This window comes from Saccostrea cucullata, unplaced genomic scaffold (genome assembly GCF_032062105.1).
Source record: "Saccostrea cucullata isolate Sc308-1 unplaced genomic scaffold, CSIRO_AGI_Scuc_v1 ctg97, whole genome shotgun sequence".
NCBI lineage: Eukaryota > Metazoa > Mollusca > Bivalvia > Ostreida > Ostreidae > Saccostrea > Saccostrea cuccullata.
In genome coordinates, this window is record NW_026928978.1 from 304214 (window position 1) to 327559 (window position 23346).

Consider the following 23346-nt stretch of genomic DNA (forward strand, 5'->3'; position numbering starts at 1 on the left):
GTCTGCATTGCTATGGGAGATATATTTTAGAAAAGAACATATTTCAAAGTAGTTTTAAACTTTTTAATGACAATTTCATACAATGTGGCCCATTAGAATCCAGCTAAAGGCTAGAATCACATTTAAAATGATACAACATTGTAAATAAACTACATAAAAATGAAGCATGATAATGGAGAATGAGAATTTGTGACAATATGTTATTAAATTAAGAAACAGATGAATTCTTGGTGGGACCCAATTCAATTAAAGGAACTTTCACAATATCATATACATGTATGTCAGAGAGATTTAAACTAAAACTTTGTATACAACTAAAATGATAGATTTATATATTTACATGCCTTTCAGCAACAGTTTTATGTGAAATATTCTTTATATGCCTACCATTCACTTATCCATCACATCCAAACGACTTCCCTCCTCGAAAATGCCTAATATTTATCAATGGTGTTCATATACATGTATCTTTCATGAAATTTGATGTTCTACATTTTTTGTTGGTGGGTATATATATGTACAATTTTACAAACATAATAAACGTAAAAATGATGTTGAGATTAAAATGTAACTGCAAGAACTTGTTAATTCTTATACATACAAAAATACTCTTGCAAGTTCATTAAGTTTTCAGGTCATTAATAATTAAAAAGTTATTGAACCATGGCTCAAGTGAGGTAATTATAGTATAAAACGTATACTATATACTAATGATAGACATAAAATTGTAACAATAAAATCTAACTCTAATTTACAAAACAAAAAATATTCTAATAAAGCACTTATAGATAATTTACAGATACAACACAAAACAATTGGTTGTTTCAAAAGATATGTAAGTTTGATGCAAATTCCTTTGAAATATATTCACATGTATATACAATGTACAAGTTATAAAAGACAAAGGAATATAATTTTTTTGTTATAATTAATTTATCAGATCATGCAAAACAGTTTTAATACATGAAATATAAACACATACATAAGATCTATTAAATTACAGATGTGCTTTGCACATTTTCAGCTCTTTTGTTAATGGGTAAAAATGGTATGATGAGAATGTATAAACAAGGAAATTGAAGAGAGAAAAATACCCGGTAATTCAAATGTACAAAAAAATTAAATGAAAAATTTTGATTTTCAACAAAATACTGACATCTCCCTTCTCAAATTAAAAAAAAGTTAAAATCTTAAGGTTTTGAATAAATTTAGGAAAAAAAGGTTGTGAATGGGTACTGGGATGGAGTAGACCTTGATATCTAAGCTATTCTTCAAGAATAAAAGTTGTAGCTTAGGCAAAAAAAAAATAATTTCTTGGTTCTCAGGCCCTCCCTCATCTCTTCCAAGGGCGCCTCATTGACCCTTTATATTGCTAAATCAATAAAATAAAAACAACAAAAAAAGGCTTTGTATACAATGTAAAAAGCTGCCTCATCATGTTTTGGGGGCAATAAAAAGTTAAAAAAAAATGCCTCCCTCCCTCATCATATTTCTTGAAAAAAGGCCTGAGAACCAAGGAATTAATTTTGCATGGCCTTAATACTGGAATCAAATAATAATAAAAAAAAAGAAACGTCTGTTAAGTCTGAAAAGTGAAGTATTGGAATCATGCAATATCTAAACTGTAATAAAATTATACAAAACCATCAAATTTCATAGTGTGAAAATTGAAAAAAAATTTCATCATTGTATTATTTCATGCATGGGGGAAAAAAAAAGGAATTTGTGAAACTTCCACTTTTCATTTTTCATGTTTTGATATAATACTTCATAGTATATGTACCATAAAAGAGAGATTTCATTAAGATATTGCAGATGCCATTTTAAGTCAATAAAAATTTGTAAATGTTTATAAATGATCTTGAAGAGTATCCTTAACAATTAAATTTATTTCTGAATCAATATATCATAAAAAGTTTTAATAACATGTATGTGGGAAACATCAGGACAAATTTATGTAAAGGTGACTATGGTAAACATAATAAAAAACATCACTCCATTTTTGAACGAATATACAAATATATAAAGTGAAAATATTTTACAAACATATGAAACACAACCACAAATTTGTTCAAAATAGTAACAAGATCACATGCATCTGTTCACAATACTTTCTTTCTTCCTCATATCTCAGAATAGTAAGAAGGGAGGAAAAAAATAATTTTAACTTGACATCACGATTTCTAAATAAAGGCTAAGTGACTAGAAATTATTTCTTAATTTCTGCATAAATTTTGCGATCTTAAAACAAAAGTCTGTGTTACCTGGTGCTTTAAAAATGATCTGTATAATCCATTGAACTAATAACCTGTGCAAGCACATTATAACAGCACATTTTCAACACAGGAGTATTTCATCAATGAATTGGTGCCTCTGTCCACGATAGTTTGTAGTTTTCTGTGGATATGATAAATCTACAATAATTATCAGGCCACACCAGTGATAAATGTGATGTGGTGTCTCCTGACTAATTGCTGCCCATTGTTGTAAGGGAATGCAAAACAAAATTCTCAAGCAAGTTTTCAATGAAGCAGTCAAGTTTGAAGAAAAAAAAACATATAGTGCAGTACAGATGTGTTTTGAAAATAATGACCTCAGTCATACAATATAAATACACACCAATGAATATACATTCACACATCATGAATTTTCTGTATCTTAAACTTTTAAAATACTATTAAGAGGTACACTTTCTATAAAGCATTCACTTTCATTTAATAAAAACAACATTTTGTTTTTTAAAAAATGAAAATTACAAATCTAGCATTCACTACTTTTAAGCACCACTAAAGTTAGCAAGACTGGCCATATCACAAAGATGGTTACAAAAATATTAGAAGTCAATCAATATGGTGTAACTTAAATGTCACAAAGCTGTTCTAAAATGAAAGAGACTGCCAAAACAAACAAACAGCAAATTATATTTGCTCACAACAATTCAAAACCGGATAACTGCTGCATTAGCTTCTGCACTTACAAATAAATGGCACAGAAAATTCATCCCTTTTTTCAATGGATTTCAACAAAGGGCACCGTACACTTGTAGAATGTTGCCTTTTTTTCTCCGGCAAACAAGGGTTGCTTTATCAGCATCAGATCACCTTGACAACCATGGACGTTCTTATTTCTTGATGCCAACATCACTCACTATTTTTGATCATGTTTGTAACTTCTGTGATTTTTTCCGCCTCGTCTAACTTGACACTTTTGTTCAGCTGGAGGATCATCCCTCCCAGTGTCTTTTTCACGCGCAGGGCAGTCAGCCTCGCCCCTGGGTTGTGACTCCAGCACTCCCTCATCAAGCGGGCCATCATCTTTAAATACTGAAATGAAGGGGGGAAAATATTATACATATATTGTTACAAGTACTTGAAATGAACATGAAATTTTTTTTTGATATTGGCGAACTTTTAATTTATAAACCTTCATTCAAAACTAGCAAGAAAGGTAGAATTTTGAAACATTGAGTTTTGATTTTCTCCAGGAAAAAAATTGATTACAGTAATGAAGTGTTTACCTCATTAGAGGACCATCTATTGGGAAATCCTGGCCTCATTTTTTCCACACACACAACTTTCTTCAGTTCCTCATAACTAGGGTCACAGTCGGCAGGAATAGTCTCAAAATACGGGGGCTGATAATCATCAGCTATACCTAATGGAAAATAACACAAAAATCAGATCAGGGAATAAAAATTGTTCTTCTGAAATGTTTTTCATTAATGTCATAGAAAATGTAAAATATAATGAATGCCAATATAAAAGTCCTTCAAATCCTTAAAAATCTAAATGTGAAATTATTTTCATGAGGGTAAGCTTTGCATTTATTCATGGGTTAAACTGTGCCATATCATCTATATAATACAGTAACTAATTAAACTTTCCAAGTTATTGGCAAGAATTTTTGCATGTCTCTACAGGAATAACTTCATGAGCCTTAATTCAATCATATTAAACAGGTAAAAAACATGTTTGATTCTTTAAACTAAGGATTAATACCATTAGATATGCATCTTCTTGCTATTTCCCATAACACCAATCCAAAGGCATAAATATCTCCTTGTTTGTAGGCATCAAAGTGCTCTCTGCGGACCGAGTTGTCCAGTAATTCGGGTGCCATGTAACGCTTGGTTCCTTGTCTGGAGGATGAAGGCAGGTCAACCTCATTGGACTCACTGTAAATATAACATTATATGTGTCCATATAAATTTTCAATATATTTAACAGATGCCTAAACAAAGCTGTGTTAGTAATAATTTTTTTTTTAAATTCAAGCAAGAAATTTCAATCAGATGACCTGTACCCTTAGTAATTTTTTCTAAAACATTGTGATATACAAATGTATAGTGAAAGTTTTCTCCCCTCTCACTGGCCTCACATTTTATTAAATACTGTCAGTTTTGACAATCAGAGTGTTAACTGCATAAGTGCAAAGTTTATGTTTTTTTTTTTTTAAAAGGATGCTAAACAAAATAAGATTTTTATCTTTGTTTTTTTGTCATATTTGGAATTGAAAAAAAAAATCATCACAAAGAAATATTTCCAAACCTGATATATCTAACAGCCAGTCCTAGGTCAGCTATACAACAGCTTCCATCTGCCTTCACCAAAATATTTCTAGGTTTGATGTCCCTGTGGGCCATTGCTGGTTTACCTATGAAAACGTAGATGTGATGTTAGATTCATCATAGTTCAACACTATTTTCAGCAAGATTTTCTCGAAATTTTATTTACTGACAATAGAATTTTTTTTACCAAAGACAAAGTATTTAATGTCTCAATTTCCACATAAATTCTTCAAATACTTTGTACAATGAAGCGCATTGAAGTGGTAAAATTTTCCGTTCGAATGGAACGTTTTGAGCTATATTTAGAGTGTTTATTGTCATCTTATGACACGCCCATTTCTTTAGAAATTGATAAAACGGTCAAGTTGTTTCTTCAAATACCTGTAGAACAGGTTTTCCATAAATATAATAGCCAATCAAATTGAGGATCTAAATATACACCAAGTAAACACGTGTTCGACCGAAACATGTGTTGTGGTAACTTCAATAGACATGATAAGTTCAAAAATATGTACATATTCGTTGCAATTTGTGACACAGCTGAGTCCTAACTCTCTCTTCTAATTTTTTTAAAGCTCCATTTCAGTGTAACTCATGATGCTTGTCGCGAAGAATGGGTGTCCTAAAACTACGACGAATATTACTTTTTTTTAAAAATATGGGCGTGTCATTATGTTATAATTGACCTTCAAAACATGACTCAGAACTTTTCATCCAAACGGAGAATTTTACCACTTCAATGCGCTTCATTGTATTCATATGCTTACCCTTTGTTCCGAATATTTCAGAATGTAGGTGACCCAGACCACAGGCAGCAGTGTGTGCCATTTTGAGCATATCTTCCACGTCCAGGACGTGTGTCTGTAGGTAGTCGTATAGCGACCCGTACTCGTGGTAATCTGTGATCAGGAATAGCTGAGTCCATGACCCAGTTCCCTTTATGTCGGATGCAATGTAACCTGTAACAACAAGAGACAATTATTTTATTTTTGCGTCTCAGTCTTTGGACAACAAAAGACAACTCTTACTTTTTTGTTTCCAGGAACAGAATAAGCATACACATTGGCTGAATTTGCATCTAGTAAACCACCCATATTTTCTTATGTCAGGGATGAAAAAATATCTATAAGCCTGTTACCCATCTTTCTCTAGTATCTAATCAAGAATATAACTTACCGAGTATCCCATCATGCCTCAGTAACACGGACTGATACAGCTCCGTCTCTCTGGCCCATGTACTCTCCTCTGTGGTGAAGAAGATTTTGACGGCCACCTCTTCCTGCCTCCAGTATCCTTTCCAGACCTCCCCAAACCTCCCTTTACCCAGGCTCTTAACCAAATGTATGTTTCTGGCTATTGTCCTCTGGACCTACATAAACAATGAATATAGAGTGTAACTTCAGAACTGAAACAATGTATAATTAGTAAAAATTATTTCCCACTGTCAATTTTAAATCAGAATTTATTTTATTCATTCTTTTAATTTTTTTTAAGTAGTCTGCAAGTGAACAAAAAGAATTTCTTGCACAAAATATTTTAAACTCCAAATTGAAGAATTTTTTTATTCCTACATATTTCCCTGTCTGAGAAAAATAAAATGATTTAGAGCTGTCTGTGATATTAAATTTCATTGATTTCCACCCTTAAACGTACCAGAGTGGGGGGTCCAGATCCACACCCAGAGGACTGGTCAATCAGGCCTTTAGTTGAGTCACACATGAAGGAATCACTATGTTCCTCATGGTCGCCCATGAATGGCTCCTTCTTCACGTCTCGCCTTTTATGTCTGTAAAATCAATGACGTTCTCAGAGAAATGAAAACAGATTTAATAGATTTCTTCATACACAGAATGCATAAAACTAACTCTTTTGTTCTTATTCCATTTTCATAATCTTTGAATATAAAATTTAAATTGTTTTCAGGAAAGGTAACAGGGCATCTTCCTTAATATCAAGCAAAATAAATCTCTTTTGTAAAAAGTCTGTAAGAAATTAAGCTCTGTCTAGTTTTTTTTGAAATTTTAATTTGATTTGTATACTCACCTCAGATACAGTAGGGAGACGATGAGTACAAATATGAGGAAACAGCAGGTTACAGAGACAATCAGGACCAACTGTGTCAGGTTTATCACATCGTCTTGTCCATCCGTCACTACAGAGTAAACAGTGTACAATTTTCAATATCAACCTCAGCAAAAACAGATTTACAAACTGTCCAAATGTAAATGTGAGTTTTTTAAAGCATCAACTTTAATGTTTACAGTACTTTGCACATATAAATTGTTGGAAAAGCATTAAAATGTTTTTGAATTACAATTCCATCACTCATGTATTGATGTAACAAACAGAACATGGTACATTATGTATCTCCACCATTACTGTTTAAGTTTGTTATTGACCATCAATAGAAGTATATTTGGTTGACTAATCTCACAGACATCTTTGGTAAAGCTCAACTATGTCTCAAACTGATCAATCCACTGTATTTTAGTACATAGTTGGCAACAAACTGAATAGACATTTGTTTTCTATTTTTATGACTTTATACTGTAAACCAGCTTTTATTCGCGACGACTTTATTTCGTAATTTATCAGGGATAAACTAGTTCGCGACGATTAATTTTTGCCATCAAGCCTTTTAGCATTTTTTTTGGATAGACAAATATACTATAAGGACTGGTTCGCGGCGAGAAATATTCACGATGACGAAGCTCTCGTGAACTTCGCGAAAATTTCTCGCACGCGAATAAAAGTTGGTTTACAGTATTGTAAACCAATTTTTATTTGTGATGACTTTATTTCGTGATTTACCAGGAATAAAGTAGTTCGTGATGATTAATTTTTGCGCACAAGCCCATTTTGGATCTGTTTTTATTAGACACAGACACTTTAAGGATCAGTTAGCGGCGAGAAATATTTGCAATGCTGAGGCTTACGAACATCAAAAAAATTTCTCAAACACGAATAAAAGTTGGTTTATAGTACATTATCTCATCCACATCATAAAAGTCAATAGCATTTCAGACCTTTTTTTTTAACTTTCTTACCTCCTTTCTGTGTGTTGTTATGTTCTACATAGAAAGGGTCCAGGTATTCATTACAGTAATCTTCATCATTACAGCACTCCACAGTCCGGGGAATTCGGTGAGGAACAAGATGGCCTTTACACTGTAAATATAACCAAACAATCATAATTAGTTTCAAAAAGTTTTAATTTAATGGTTTCTTAATTAATTTCTTTTTAAGCTGTTCATGGCTCCCTTTTTCAAAAATAGGAGACAGATTATTTCCACATTCCAAGTTATTCTTGAGTAAAAACTTACACATCAAGAAGTCAATGCATTAAAAAGTTTATAACGACAAAACAAACATTTTTTTTTCTCACCAAGACTGGTACAGACTATATGATTATGATGTCATGTATGTGTTGTTCCTACATTGCATTTAGGAGATCAATAATACATATAGCACCAAAGAAACATAATTATGATTTTAAAATCTTGTTTTGCAATGACATGAGACTTTAATACTCTCATAAATTCTCACTAACACTATAAGTTTTAGTTTACCTGGAGTATGCTGTTTTCCTCCTCTGACATGCACCCCATACTTATGATTTCTATTGTTTCTCCATTCTCTACCACCTTCCTTAGTCCTGTAAAGCACTGAAACTTGGCGATGCATGTGTCATTCACCGCATTGGGATGGCAAGGAGAACATCGGCACTTCAGTTCACCGGAACCTAATGAAACACCATACAAAACATGTACTAATTTTTTAAACTTATGCTACATTATGTGTTACCAGCTTGACCAGTATTGAAATAACTGTTGATGAATAAAGAAAGTTCTCAAAAACATATACACAAGCGATAACTCTTAGAGCTTTTATGACGAACAATTACATGGGAAAAAAATTCAAAATGAGATAACACTGTATGAAAATAAACTGAATTTTCACCTTTTTTCTGGAATACTTTTTAGGTTTAAAAACATTCACAATATCAAACAAATTTTGTTATCGTTTATTTGTTTGTTTTTTTTTATGCATCTCCCAATGTTCAAATATTTTTGGCTCCACTCTAATTTGCTACATTGCAATTATATGGGACATATTCTAACTGTGGTACGAGTTTATACAGAGAAAAATTTAAACTATGCTAACTTTAGTTTGATTATTCTAACTATCTTTCATGAATTTTGTGTTTTTGCACCCCAATAACTAGATGGGTCTGCCCCAAGAGACACAGATAATATTCTAACTACATTATCTTGTAAGGTCAGGAAGTGATAATGTCATCATATGCTATATATTAAGTTAATACAGAATTACATTACTTCTGTTTCTTCTTCAGGTCCAGTACAATCACTAGATTTAGCTATGTAGGTAGAAATACCTACGTAGCTTTATTTACCTACCTCAGGTAGCTTTATTTAGCTATTTCAATGCAACTTTTCAAATTTTTTCTCTTTATTAGAAAGAGACAAAAAGTTGCAATTAAATGACTTTTAATATTTATATTTATACTAGGGAGGTTTTAAAAAACACTTCAAAGCAGAGATAGTTTATACATTGCTGTGTTTGGACAATTTAGAGCAAAACATGAAATTCCATTGTTTGGATAACTGTCCTTTCTATTGTGTGCGGTGAGGCATGGCTGAGTATGATTACTTCACATTGTGCTGAATAATTACCGACCTATTAATATTATCATGTTAACCAGAACTGGACTTCTTTGTGATTTCATTCAAGTAGTAACTGTTCTAACTGTCATACATAGCCCCAAAACTTTCAGAACTTTGATTGGAATAGCGCAGAAAAAAACATTTCTTCAAGAGTGATTTTTTCATGAATTGTTTTCAGATGAGTTCAAAGTTGAAAATGATCACTACATCAAAATGAGATTTTTTGCACATCCTGAGAAAAATGCTTTTTTATAGAAATAAATTGATTTGGTAGCTAAATAAAGCTACCTCAGGTAGGTAAAGAAAGCTAAGTAGGTAAATCAAGCTACGTAGCTAAATCTAGTGATTGTACCAGACCTGTTCTTTTCAAATTATCCATATCAGATCTTTGTTTACACATCTTTTTAACAACATGCCGAATAAATGTAGATTATTCTACCCCTACAAACTATTTAAATTATATTCATATGTTGTGTATTTTTCTAAAAGTTCTCAATAAATAAACTTACATAAAGATAAGTTTACAAAGATAAATGTTAACGTCACAACAACCTTGACCCTCGCTGTTCTTTTTTACACCCTCTTATTTTTTTTAAGAGGTGCAGGTAAACATGGTTCCTGAGAGTGGTAAACGACCGGGTGGTTTAATAAAAAATCTATGAAAAAATAAACACAGAAACAAACAAATTAGTAAAAATTCAAATTATATTTTCATGAGGATGAAATCAAAAATATATTTTCTGAAAATATAAAAACTATATTTTAAAGTTTGTGTGTAATAATGAAAAATCTATGAAAAATAAAAAGAAATAGTAAATAATAAGTAAACATTAAAAAAAACAAGGAAATTCAAAGAATTGTGGTCCCCCGCTTTCGGTGTCTTTGTGGATGAGATGTCAATTTTTATGACACATTGTACGTGTCTAATATGAACACCCTATCAATTATGTCATTTATTTAGAAATTATCACTTAATTTGATTTTTAAAAAAAAATAAGGTCAATTGTGAAGGTCAAGGTCAAGGGGTAAGAATTCATAGCATGCTCGGAAATATCTTGTCACAGGTAATGCACATGTCAAATATGAAAGTCCTATCTCTTCTCAATATAAGGAACAAGATGTGTTTGTGAAACACAGATGACCTCGTATGGCAACATAACAAAGATTTAACATTTCTTAATTCAAATGAAATATATTTGATATTACCCAAAGTAGGGTTTTCAGACAAGAAATACGATTGTGAAATACAAAATCCCACCCCCCTGTTCAAAAGAAAGTTATGGCCAAGGATACATTTTTGAAAGGTAGGTCAAACTCCAAGGTGAAAGGATCTGAGTTGTTGATTTCTTTAAAAAGGTCACAAGTAATACATATGTGAAGGATGAAAACCCTAACCTTAACCGTTCAATAGTTATGGCCAAGGTAAAAGTTTTGGAAAAGTAAGTCAATCTCCAAGGTCAAGGTCAAAGGGTCAAAGTTCTTGGTATCCAATGAAAGGTCTTCTCATAAGGATTACATATGTGAAGTACGAAAGCCTTAGCCCTTACCGTTCAAATGTTATGGTCAAGGTTAAACTTTTTTTTTCAAAAGTACGGAAATCTCCAAGGTCAAAGTCAAAATGTCAGAATGGTTGGTATCCAATGAAAGGCCTTGCCACAAAAAATACATATGTGAAATATGTAAGTCCTAGTTTCTACCATTCAAAAGATATGGTCAAGGTTAAAGTTTTTTCATAAGTACGGAAATCTCCAAGGTCAAAAGGTCAAAGTTGTTGGTATCCAATGAAAGGTCTTGCGACAAAAAATACATATGTGCAAAAATATGAAGTCCTACATGTAGTATCTACCGTTCAAAAGTTGTGGCCATGGTCAAAGTTTTTGAAAATTAGGTCAATCTCCATGGTCAAGGTCAAAGGGTCAAAGTTCTTGGTATCCAATGAAAGGTCTTTTCACAAGGATTACATATGTGAAGTACGATAGCCCTAGCCCTTTCCGTTCAAAAGTTATGGTCAAGGTAAAAGTTTTTTCATAGGTCTCTAAGGTCAAGGTTAAAAGGTCAAAATTGTTGGTATCCAATGAAAGGCCTTGACACAAAAAATGCATATGTGAAATATGAAATTCCTAGTTTCTACTATTCAAAAGATATGGCCAAAGTAAAAGTTTGGATTTTTTGTGTAAAAGTGGGTCAAACTCCAAGGTCTAGGTCAAAAGGTCAAATATGGTGGTACCCAAAGAAAGGTCTTCTCACAAGGGACACACAAGTGAAATATGAAAGTCATAGCTCCACTAAATCAAAAATAATGGGCAAGGTTAAAGTTTTTGTGACGGACGGACAGACGAATGAGATTTAATGTCCCCTCGCTTTCGCTAAAGCGGGGGACAATAAAGAAGGCAATAAATTGTTATTTTATTCATTATGGTTTTATTTTGATCGGGATTGGTCCAAAATGAATTTTTTTTTTCAATTTGCCATTTCATTTCAATTTCTTGCCAAAAAGACTGAGACTAGTCAAAATTCACATATACTTTGATCATTAGTAAACTTTAAGTGAATCATCGTGCATACGTACAGATATTTCTCCATCAGATAATAAAGGCTTGTCATAATTTTTAATTCTTATACCACCAACCTTTCACTTGCTATTTGACTTCGAATTAAAGTCATGACACTCCTTAGGTTCATAAACAGTACCTGTATCAGGTTCCAATGAGCAATCTTTGTATCAAGTACGAGCTCCTAGTATTTCTACATTGTTAAGTTAAAGTCTTAAAAAAATAATTTTACACTATTCTGCCTGTAACTTTGAACTTGCTGCATTGACACTGGATTAAAATAAGAACTTTCCTTATTTCAAAAACAATACCTGTACCAATTCTTTTCCAAATAAAGTTTTAGCCGAGACATTTTTTTTCTTTTTTCTACCAGTGACCTTGAAATCGCCAAAATGACCTTGGATAAAGGTCAAGGCATATTCTTTGATCATAAGCAATATCTGTACCGAGTATGAGCTTCCACTGACTCTCCATTACAAAGTCAAGTTATGTCATACCTTTTTTCTACTAGTAACCTTGAACTAAATGGAATGACTGGATAAGATCATGACACATTTTTGGGTCATAAGCAATCCCTGTACCAGGTTTGAGCTTCCAGTGATTCTTTCTACAAAGTTATGACCCAGACAAAAATTTCATACTTTTAGGCCAGTGACCTTGAACTTGCAGGAATGACCTTGTGTCAGATCAGGACTCACTGTCGGGTCATTACAAGCAAGCTCTATAACAAGTATAAGCTTCCAATGTTTCCATATATCAAAGTTAGAGCCTAGACAAAATTACATTCACAGACAATGTGATTCCTATATATCCCTAAAACTTCCTTTGTTTGGGGTAAAAAGAGAAGTTTCATTACAAGGAATACACATTTGAAATATGAAAGCCCTAGCACTAATCATTCACATCATTTTTTTTTACCAAAGTAGGTCAAAGTCTAACTTAAAGGTTAAAAAAAGTTCAAAAGGAATGGCCATGGGTAGTAAAAATTAGTAAATTTGGAGACACATAAACAGACAGACAGTTTATCAAAATATGCCCCCAAATCTTCAATTATAGAGGTGGAATAAAAACTCAACAAGTTTAATTCCATGACAAACAGACTGTATAATAGTGTATTTTAATATATATGATAAATTCAAACTGACATAAATTAATCATGTATCACAAGGGACAAACACAGTTTTTACAATTACATGTACATCAGTTATGCTTTTCAAGAAAAATTGAAAAAATATGAAACATCTAGAAAATCTTCATATACTACTTGTGTATGAAGTAGAACATGCTTATAGAACTTGACAAGGAAAAATATTTCATAAAAAAACTTAAATTACTTAGAACCTCAGTAACAACTAAAAGAAGGAAAAAGTGTTGCATACAAAGATAAAACTAAATTAGATAAGCAAGAAGCCCATGGGCCACATCACTCACCTGAGTAACTTTGGCCATTATGTTATTAAACAGATTTCCCCCTAATACCTATCTTGACCTTTCCCAATCCCCAGGGGTCATGATCCAAGCAATTTAGAATCTACACTAGTAACACTACCCCAGGATGCTTCCACAGAAGTTTTAGCTTTTCTGGCCCAGTGGTTCTTGAGAAGATTTTTTTATGACCCCACCCTATTTTTGTATATTCTTGACAATTTCCCCTCGGAAGGGGACTTTATTTTTATAATTTAAACTCCCACTACCCAAGGATGTTTTGTACTAAGTTTGGTCAAAATTGGCCCAATGGTTCTCAAGAATAAGCTGAAAATGTGAAAAGTTTACAGATGAATGGACAGTCAGACGGATGGACGACGGACAACAGGTGATCAGAAAATCTCATATGAGCTAAAAACTGCAAGGCCTGCTATGTAAATCAAAGGAGAGAAAATATAAAAGAATTTAGATTTTGCATATTGTTATATTTATTTATAATCTAAAACACTAAAAAATAATAATGTTACAATGAGATCACTTTATCTTTTCTAGCAATTTTCAAACTAAAATTAGATATCATTGAGATGGTGGCCATCTCAAAGGGTCCCACTTTCAGCAATGAACATAAAAATGTAAAGTAGCTGAAAGGGGTTTTAACCTTGACTCTTGGCCTAGAAACTTTGTTCAAGGTCACTACACATCCATTGACCAGTGGCACTCTGTGAGAGAAGTATTAGCCACATTGGACCAAGGGGAGAAAGCATATGCTCTGGACAAGGATTCACAATAAAAAAAAATTACCTCCCTTTCTCTTAAGCTTAGATATTCAGACAAGCACTGATTTACCTCTCTTGATATTTTTGCTTAAAAATCCAATCTTTAACTTTTTTAAATTAAAAAATATAATATACAGATACAAAAAAAAAAACATTCAGAAAAAATAACGTAGTATATGAAAAGTTGTACAATAATGTAGTATCACAACTTTGAGTGATCTGCTGTGGATTGAGTTATCATGCTTACTTAATAAGTTATGTACTCAGCATGGTACATGAAAAGTAAACAATTGTAACAATAATGTAGTATCGAAAACAACTTTTAGGTGTGTTGTACATCAGTGTGTTGCTGTACAAAAAAAAAATTCAAATCCCATGTTTAAAAGTTATCCTTAAGTGATATTATGTCAGAATTATCACATTTACAAATCTCTATCAAAAATCTTTGCAAGTTCTACTGTGAAATATCAGACACTTGTAGAATATGAAATAACAAGTGTTTATACTGTCTCAGCATTTTTACACTGAATATTGTGAGAGTCTATTAAGCTGCATTTATGCACTTGTTATATAAAAAATATTACATGCCGGAGGAAAAAAGATCTGTGTCCATCACTTTGTAGATATTAACAATGTACATGGTTTAACAGAACTCAGTAACACTGTCCATTTTACTGGTCTATCCACATGTACAGACCAAAATGTTCCATTCTGATTTTTTAAATAGTTAAGCTATTTTTTGGAAAAATTCCACATTTTGTCCAACAATAATTTGAATAATTGCCTATATAAGTTCACAATCTTTATCTTAAAACAAAATAATTTAAAATCTAAGCACATGTCCATTGAATTCTGTCAGTTAAGCTATTTAGTGTGTCCATCACTTGTGTAGATATATAACAAATTCTGAATTATGTCAGTTAAGCTATTTAGTGTGCCCATCACTTTGTAGATATATAATCAATGTACTCAGCACTGTCCATTGGATTCTGTGAGTTAAGCTATTTAGTGTGTCCATCACTTTGTAGATTGTCCATTGAAATTTAGTGTGTCCATCACTTTGTAGATATATAACAATGTTCTCAGCATTGTCAGTTAAGCTATTTAGTGTGCCCATCAGATATATAATAATGTACTCAGCACTATCCATTGAATTCTTTGAGTTGAGTTATTTAGTGTGTCCATCACTTGCAGTCCAAACCTTAAATTACTCTCTGCACTATTGTTGAAGCATATTTGTCTGCTATCAAAGAAACATGAAATTGATGGCAGTCTGCCTGTAAAAAAAGAAATCACAAGGACTCAACATAAATATTAATAAAATCTTAATAAATGAAAAATAGCTAACATATTTTTACAGAATAGAAGGATTTTGCAGAGCTTGTACATGTGTCTTACCTTTATTTTCAGGTCCCATAGTTGATCTCTTTGGAGTCTTGAGGAATCATGTTGATCTGCTTTTGGAAACAGGATCAATGCCAGCATAACCGTCTGCCTATTAACAAAAAGACACTAAGAATCCAAGCAATGAGAGTCAAAATCTCCTCTAATTCACATAATGCAAGGTCTAGAGCTTTACATGCATCTGATCTGACTAACCATCAATGTTTAGGTTAGACAGTAGTAAGTCCTTACTTTCCACATTCTTGTTAACTGATTGAGATCAGTCTCATCTTCTACTTGTTAACAAAGGAAATCCAAAGATAATGAAAAAAACATGAACAAAAATACCTTGTGCCAAAATGTTCACCTGAGTCACCTTGACTTTGTCATCAAAAGAAAAATTCTTAATTCATATTTTTTTTTACTAATCCTAGTCCAAAGGGATCATGATGTAACGTAATTTGAAACAACACATCCTCGGGATGCCCTATTGTTATTGCAACACAGTCTTGCTGTTGTGCAGCAGAAGTAAATCCCCCTGGACCTATGATTTGATAAGTGTATAAAGAAAATTTGTAAATTGCAAAAAATAAATCTTTTTACCCACTCCTTAATCAGATATTGGCTGCTGTACAAAGCTTGGCAATAGACTCTTCTTTTTCTTCACTTGGTCAGCACTGGTCCTCTTCCCTTGTCAAATTCCTTGAAAATACTTGATGGAGAGAAGATAAGCAATAATACAAAGCAATGTAATAATCACAGAAATTCAAATGAACATAATCATTACAACATTATTAGCTTGAAAATCAAAAAGCAAATAAAGACAATAAGGTTATGATAGCTAGGAATAAGGTGGAATATTGGGGCAAGGAGAGGAAAGCATAGTTACTTTAGAGTAGGGAGGACAAAGATATGTCAGAAATAATTAAATAAAAAATACTTGTAAGACTCCTGCCTGTTAAAGTGGGTCATGATGAAGTTCCATAGGTAAAAAAGAAGTAAAGTCTGATTCTTACGAGTATTCTCCTCATGGCTGCAGCGGAATGGGAAAGGGACTCTTCCTCACTTAGAATTCCTGGTCAGTCTTAACTTTCTTCTGCTTAAAAAGATAAAACAGAGACATAAAAGGGGAAACACTTGCACTTCATACCAAGTGAGAAGCTTCAGTAAAAAGCAGCTTGTTGCTTACCACTTTTGAAACATAATACCTGCAAAACACAGACAGGAATAGACTCTTCTTATATTAATGACCTTGGTCCTCCATTGTTGTTCCTCTTCTGAATCAAAGGGGAACTGAAATCTGTCAATTGAAGGTCCAGATGTTAAAGCTTGGTACAGCCAACATCAATAGGCAAGCAAAGATACAAGAAGTAAAATCTGAATCTTACCCTGCTTTCTGCTGCTGTATGCAGTTCAATGAGAGAGGGAGTCCTCCTCACTTCAGGATCCTGTTCAGCCTTAAAAGTATTCCTCTTAAAAAGATAAAAATTAACAGACACCAAAAGGGGATCACTTGCACTTCATACCAAGTGAGAAGATTTCTAAAATAAACTAGTGGCCAATGGGCAATATGCTCACCTAAGCATATTGGCTAGTAAATGACAAATTAGTCCAGTATTGAAAAGTATAAAATTTAGGAAGAGGAGAAGGGGGCTTGAATAACTACCTGGAGACATTTTCATATCAATAACAATGGCTTAGCTGTTCTTGAACATAAAATTTTTTCCTATATATTCCTTTGTTAAAATTTTATCCCCATTGATGCCCCTCCCTGCCCCCTGGAATCAAGATTTGGACAAATTTGAATCTACACTACCTAAGGATGCTTCCATATCAATATGACTATATATGGCTTTGGTATTATTGAGAAGACGTTTCCTATATACTGTAAATCACTTAATTTTCGCGACACCTTATTTTCGCGAGATAGTCAATGACTCTTCATTAGCGAGACAAAATTTTCAAAATTGTGGTCATTGCTCTATATAATCTTAAGGAATTATATTATACGCGAGAATCAAATTTTCGCGACCATACCGTCTCGCGTAATAATGTGAAAATAAAGTTCTCGCGAATAAAAAGTGATTTACAGTATTCCCCTGTCCATTTTGATCCACCATTGGGGCCCTGCCCTACACCTGGGAGTCATGATTTGAACAAACTTAAATCTACACTACATGAAGATGCTACCGTATACATATCACCAGTCATGACATATTTGTTTCTGAGAAGATTTCTAAAAATATTTCCAATATAATCCAATGTAAAACTTTGATTGTCCAATGTGGCCCAAACCTTTTCCCGGTAGACATGATTTGAACAAAATGAAATCTTCACTACCAAAAAGGATGATTTGCTATCAATATAACTAATTGTGGCTTGAGAAAAAAAAAGTATATCCCTACATACTGTAGATTCCTAAATATGTGTGTGGAATTAATTTTCGCGTAATTTCGTGAGAAGCACCACACACAAAATTAAATTACTCGCCTTTATTTTTATGGCGCTGAAATCTATGTAAAATCTCTTAACCAACCATGCATTTGCGAATTATTATTCTTGTGATTTGACGGTGAAAAGCCTATTCGCGATAATTACTCGCGAAAAATAAGGAATCTACAGTATTATATATATTTTTGATCCCCTATTCTGACACCAACATGGGGTCTTGATTTGACTAATTTTGAATCTACACTACCTGAGGATGATGCCACATAAGTGTCTCTTTCCTGTCTCAGTGGTTCTTGAAAAGAAGATTTTTAAAAGATGTCCTTAATTTTTCTCTTATTTGTAGTAATCTTCCATTTGAAGAGGGAGTGGGCCTTCATTTGAATAAACTTAAATCCCATAATGGCATTTATCCAAGGATACTCTTTGCCAAGTTTCGTTGAATTTGACCAAAGATGAAAATGTGAAATTTTACAAACAAGAGGCCCATGGGCCACATCGCTCACCTGAGAAGCTTTGACCATTCTGTTCTTTACCAGATTTCCCCCTTGTAACACATATTGTGACCCCACCCTACCCCACTGATCAAAATTTAGACAATTTGAAATCTACACTACCCCAGGATGCTTCCACATAAGTTTCAGCTTTTCTGGCCCAGTGGTTCTTAAGAAGAAGATTTTCAAAGATTTTTCCTATATATTTCTATGTAAAACTTTGATTCCCCATTGTGGCCCCGCCCTACCCCCGGTGGTCATGATTTGAACAATTTAGAATCTACACTACCCCAGGATGCTTCCACACAAGTTTCAGCTTTTCTGGCCCAGTGGTTCTTGAGCAGAAGATTTTCAAAGATTTTTCCTGTATATTTCTATGTAAAAATTTGATTCCCCATTGTGGCCCCACCCAACCTGCCGGGGGTCATGATTTGAACAATTTAGAATCTACACTACCCCAGGATGCTTCCACAGAAGTTTCAGCTTTTCTGGCCCAGTGGTTCTTGAGAAGATTTTTTAATGACCCCACCCTAGTTTTGTCTTTTCTTGATTATCTCCCCTTGTGAGGGGACTTGGCCCTTCATTTTAACAATTTAAATTCCCCTTCACTCAAGAATGCTTGGTACCAAGTTTGGTCAAAATTGGCCCAGTGGTTCTTGAGAAGAAGTCGAAAATGTGAAAAGTTTACAGATGGACGGACGGACAGACGACGGACAAAATGTGATCAGAAAAGCTCACTTTAGCCTTTGGCTCAGGTGAGCTAAAAAGATGACAAAGACATAAAATGAACAAAGGTTCACTTCTTTTAAAAACCAGCACTTATATCAATTGATTCTACTACTAAATTGGGTTTGTGATCAGGAGAGATCCTATATGAGATGTTTACCAATGCTTTTGAGACTCATCTTCCCGTGCGTCCTTGCGAACTTAGCCTGGGACAAAATGATACCCAGTATCCGTCTGCTTCCACGTGGAGGCATCGCATAGGACTTGTTGTGGAGAGGCTATGTACTGGCAGGGGAAGTCATTAGAATTTCTTCCCCCTTTTCGCATTGCTGCTAGCCAGCGGTGATGGCTGAAAGCGAGAGGTGACAAGCACACAGACACTAACACCAACACACTAGACGCGTCACACAACATTTAGCAGACGTTAGTAGTTTTAGTAGCTTGTTACTTGTTCAGGGTTCTCCATTGTTTGAAATTTTACTGTGTTGCAGAGTTTACGCAAAGCACTAAAATTTCACGGTATTTTAGCGATCAAATTTGCAACTGACTCACTATTCATTATAATTACTTAAGAATACATGCACACAATTTAAAAAAAAAAAAAAAATCACCAATTCGTTACAAAAATAGTATGGTCGAACATATTAGCACATGTTGTGAAATGCAGAGGAAATTCTTGTCTATAAAGTTGAACTACTTACAATTTTTTAAAGCAAATTTGTCATAATTTTTTTGTCAATTTTATTGATCGAATTAAGGAATTACAAAAAAAGAGACTTCGGAATAGTAAAATACTTTTAAAAGTTCCTTGAAAATTGAAAACTATTTATTTACATCAAGTAAATGATTTTGGTACAGTGTTATGTTTGATTTACATTGCAAACATAATTCTAGAGCCATGGCTCTAAAGAAAAGACATTTAAATATATTTTTAAAAATAATACAATGTACTTTAATTGCAACTACTAGTACCAATTAAGCGTTACATGGAAGTTTGAAATCCAATTTTTTGTCTTTGTTCCTTCATGCGTCAAGTCCATTGAGGGTCTAGGAAATAATTGATTATGCAAGGTGAAAGCATAATTAAGTGATCTAGATATCGTATAGAATTGAAAGACGGTAGAATTGTTTGATCAATTATGTTTCAGATAGAGAGAATTTGTATGTTTCAATTTTTTTTTATTATCACAGATCTTACTGTGTCAGCAAAATTTTTAATGTGTCGCACAGATAAAATTTGAATCTTTACTGTGTCGGAGAACATTTTTCTGTGTCGGGACCAACACAGTAAAACAGCTCATGGAGAACCCTGCTTGTTAGGGTGTTAATCATGCAAACCTATCCACCACAAGCACTAATCATGCACTAACTAACAAATACCTTAATTACAATAATAACCTACACTCCTCTAAGCTGTCTAACTATCAACTAAAGCCTACTTACTAACTCAAACTACAACACAACTGCACCTACCGGAAATACTATACAAACTAAACCTAAGACTAAGAAACACCTTTGTAACGCTACTTACAACTACTATACACCCCATACTTTCTGAATGCAGCAGAAAACACTCCAGACTGACCTTCAGAGGTGGCTATCTCTGCTTCCTGTCAATTCAAACTCAAGAGGTCAAAGCCTGAAAAAGCCAACATCAATTGGAAAGCCATAATATTGGGAAAAGGTGCTCATAGGTCAAGTATGAATCTTACCGCACTTTCTGCTCATGAATGCTGTTAAATGGGAGAGGGACTGCTCTTCACTTCAGGATCCTGGTCAGCCTCAAATTTCTTCTGCTTAAAAAGAGAAAACAAACACATCAAAGGAGAATCACTCACATTCCCTAACAAATGACAAACTTCATTTAAATAATCAATTTGTTACTTACAACCTTGAGCCATATTGGTTGCTGCATAGAGATGGGAAATGGACTCGTCATCCTGTCTTTTGCTGTTGGTCGACCTTGCTCCTCCATCGTTGTTCCTCTTCCGAGTCCCTGAAAGTATAAAACTGGCACAATGTTAGTAAAACTTCAAAAGAATGCAACAAATCACGAAAAGTTACTTACCACTTTGGGCCATGTTGGCTGCTGTATAGAGATGGGAAATGGACTCGTCATCTCGTCTTCCTCTGTTGGTCGACCCTGCTCCTCCATCGTTGTTCCTCTTCCGAGTCCCTGAAAGTATAAAACTGGCACAATGTTAGTAAAACTTCAAAAGAATGCAACAAATCACGAAAAGTTACTTACCACTTTGGGCCATGTTGGCTGCTGTATAGAGATGGGAAATGGACTCGTCATCTCGTCTTCCTCTGTTGGTCGACCCTGCTCCTCCATCGTTGTTCCTCTTCCGAGTCCCTGAAAGTATAAAACTGGCACAATGTTAGTAAAACTTCAAAAGAATGCAACAAATCACGAAAAGTTACTTACCACTTTGGGCCATGTTGGCTGCTGTATAGAGATGGGAAATGGACTCGTCATCTCGTCTTCCTCTGTTGGTCGACCCTGCTCCTCCATCGTTGTTCCTCTTCCGAGTCCCTGAAAGTATAAAACTGGCACAATGTTAGTAAAACTTCAAAAGAATGCAACAAATCACGAAAAGTTACTTACCACTTTGGGCCATGTTGGCTGCTGTATAGAGATGGGAAATGGACTCGTCATCTCGTCTTCCTCTGTTGGTCGACCCTGCTCCTCCATCGTTGTTCCTCTTCCGAGTCCCTGAAAGTATAAAACTGGCACAATGTTAGTAAAACTTCAAAAGAATGCAACAAATCACGAAAAGTTACTTACCACTTTGGGCCATGTTGGCTGCTGTATAGAGATGGGAAATGGACTCGTCATCTCGTCTTCCTCTGTTGGTCGACCCTGCTCCTCCATCGTTGTTCCTCTTCCGAGTCCCTGAAAGTATAAAACTGGCACAATGTTAGTAAAACTTCAAAAGAATGCAACAAATCACGAAAAGTTACTTACCACTTTGGGCCATGTTGGCTGCTGTATAGAGATGGGAAATGGACTCGTCATCTCGTCTTCCTCTGTTGGTCGACCCTGCTCCTCCATCGTTGTTCCTCTTCCGAGTCCCTGAAAGTATAAAACTGGCACAATGTTAGTAAAACTTCAAAAGAATGCAACAAATCACCAAAAGTTACTTACCAGTTTGGGCCATGTTGGCTGCTGTATAGAGATGGGAAATGGACTCGTCATCTCGTCTTCCTCTGTTGGTCGACCCTGCTCCTCCATCGTTGTTCCTCTTCCGAGTCCCTGAAAGTATAAAACTGGCACAATGTTAGTAAAACTTCAAAAGAATGCAACAAATCACGAAAAGTTACTTACCACTTTGGGCCATGTTGGCTGCTGTATAGGGATGGGAAATGGACTCGTCATCTCGTCTTCCTCTGTTGGTCGACCCTGCTCCTCCATCGTTGTTCCTCTTCCGAGTCCCTGAAAGTATAAAACTGGCACAATGTTAGTAAAACTTCAAAAGAATGCAACAAATCACGAAAAGTTACTTACCACTTTGGGCCATGTTGGCTGCTGTATAGAGATGGGAAATGGACTCGTCATCTCGTCTTCCTCTGTTGGTCGACCCTGCTCCTCCATCGTTGTTCCTCTTCCGAGTCCCTGAAAGTATAAAACTGGCACAATGTTAGTAAAACTTCAAAAGAATGCAACAAATCACGAAAAGTTACTTACCACTTTGTGCCATGTTGGCTGCTGTATAGAGATGGGAAATGGACTCGTCATCTCGTCTTCCTGTTGGTCGACCCTGTTCCTCCATCGTTGTTCCTCTTCCGAGTCCCTGAAAGTATAAAACTGGCACAATGTTAGTAAAACTTCAAAAGAATGCAACAAATCACGAAAAGTTACTTACCACTTTGGGCCATGTTGGCTGCTGTATAGAGATGGGAAATGGACTCGTCATCTCGTCTTCCCCAGTTGGTCAACCCTGCTCCTCCATCGTTGTTCCTCTTCCGAGTCCCTGAAAGTATAAAACTGGCACAATGTTAGTAAAACTTCAAAAGAATGCAACAAATCACGAAAAGTTACTTACCACTTTGGGCCATGTTGGCTGCTGTATAGAGATGGGAAATGGACTCGTCATCTCGTCTTCCTCTGTTGGTCGACCCTGCTCCTCCATCGTTGTTCCTCTTCCGAGTCCCTGAAAGTATAAAACTGGCACAATGTTAGTAAAACTTCAAAAGATGCAACAAATCACAAAAAGTTACTTACCACTTGGGCCATGTTGGCTGCTGTATAGAGATGGGAAATGGACTCGTCATCTCGTCTTCCTCTGT

The 23346-nt window shown here is 34.5% G+C and overlaps 1 protein-coding gene and 1 long non-coding RNA gene across 18 annotated transcripts; both read right to left on the reverse strand.

Moving 5' to 3' along the window:
• Nucleotides 1-1583: 1583 nt before the first annotated feature.
• Nucleotides 1584-13253, reverse strand: LOC134279505 (bone morphogenetic protein receptor type-1B-like). The gene is made up of 13 exons (XM_062761916.1): nucleotides 13236-13253; nucleotides 11882-11943; nucleotides 9762-9820; nucleotides 8137-8309; nucleotides 7615-7735; nucleotides 6611-6719; nucleotides 6221-6353; nucleotides 5744-5936; nucleotides 5335-5526; nucleotides 4548-4653; nucleotides 3999-4174; nucleotides 3518-3654; nucleotides 1584-3323 (listed from the first exon to the last, which is right to left on the reverse strand). Exons 1-13 carry the CDS (start codon nucleotides 13251-13253, stop codon nucleotides 3141-3143), a joined length of 1662 nt encoding a protein of 553 aa, XP_062617900.1. The 3' UTR covers nucleotides 1584-3140.
• A 1876-nt stretch (nucleotides 13254-15129) lies between these two features.
• Nucleotides 15130-22186, reverse strand: LOC134279500 (uncharacterized). Of its 17 annotated transcripts, none has more exons than XR_009994648.1 (8): nucleotides 20948-22186; nucleotides 20769-20849; nucleotides 20588-20695; nucleotides 16777-16860; nucleotides 16597-16688; nucleotides 15992-16487; nucleotides 15404-15500; nucleotides 15130-15282 (listed from the first exon to the last, which is right to left on the reverse strand). It is a non-coding gene; the product is annotated as an uncharacterized LOC134279500 (long non-coding RNA). The 17 variants fall into 17 exon arrangements; XR_009994646.1 differs by having other exon boundaries at nucleotides 20945-22186; XR_009994645.1 differs by having other exon boundaries at nucleotides 20642-20695; nucleotides 20769-20852; nucleotides 20945-22186.
• Nucleotides 22187-23346: the final 1160 nt, after the last annotated feature.

What these genes read in the sequence shown, in the direction of transcription:
- LOC134279505 (XM_062761916.1), bottom strand. An exon ending in GTCTCCCTACTGTATCTGAG is followed by an intron (nt 6,354 to 6,610) that starts GTGAGTATACAA and finishes TTGATTTTACAG; the next exon opens with ACATAAAAGGCGAGACGTGA. An exon ending in AAGAAGATGCATATCTAATG is followed by an intron (nt 3,655 to 3,998) that starts GTATTAATCCTT and finishes ATTTTCCATTAG; the next exon opens with GTATAGCTGATGATTATCAG.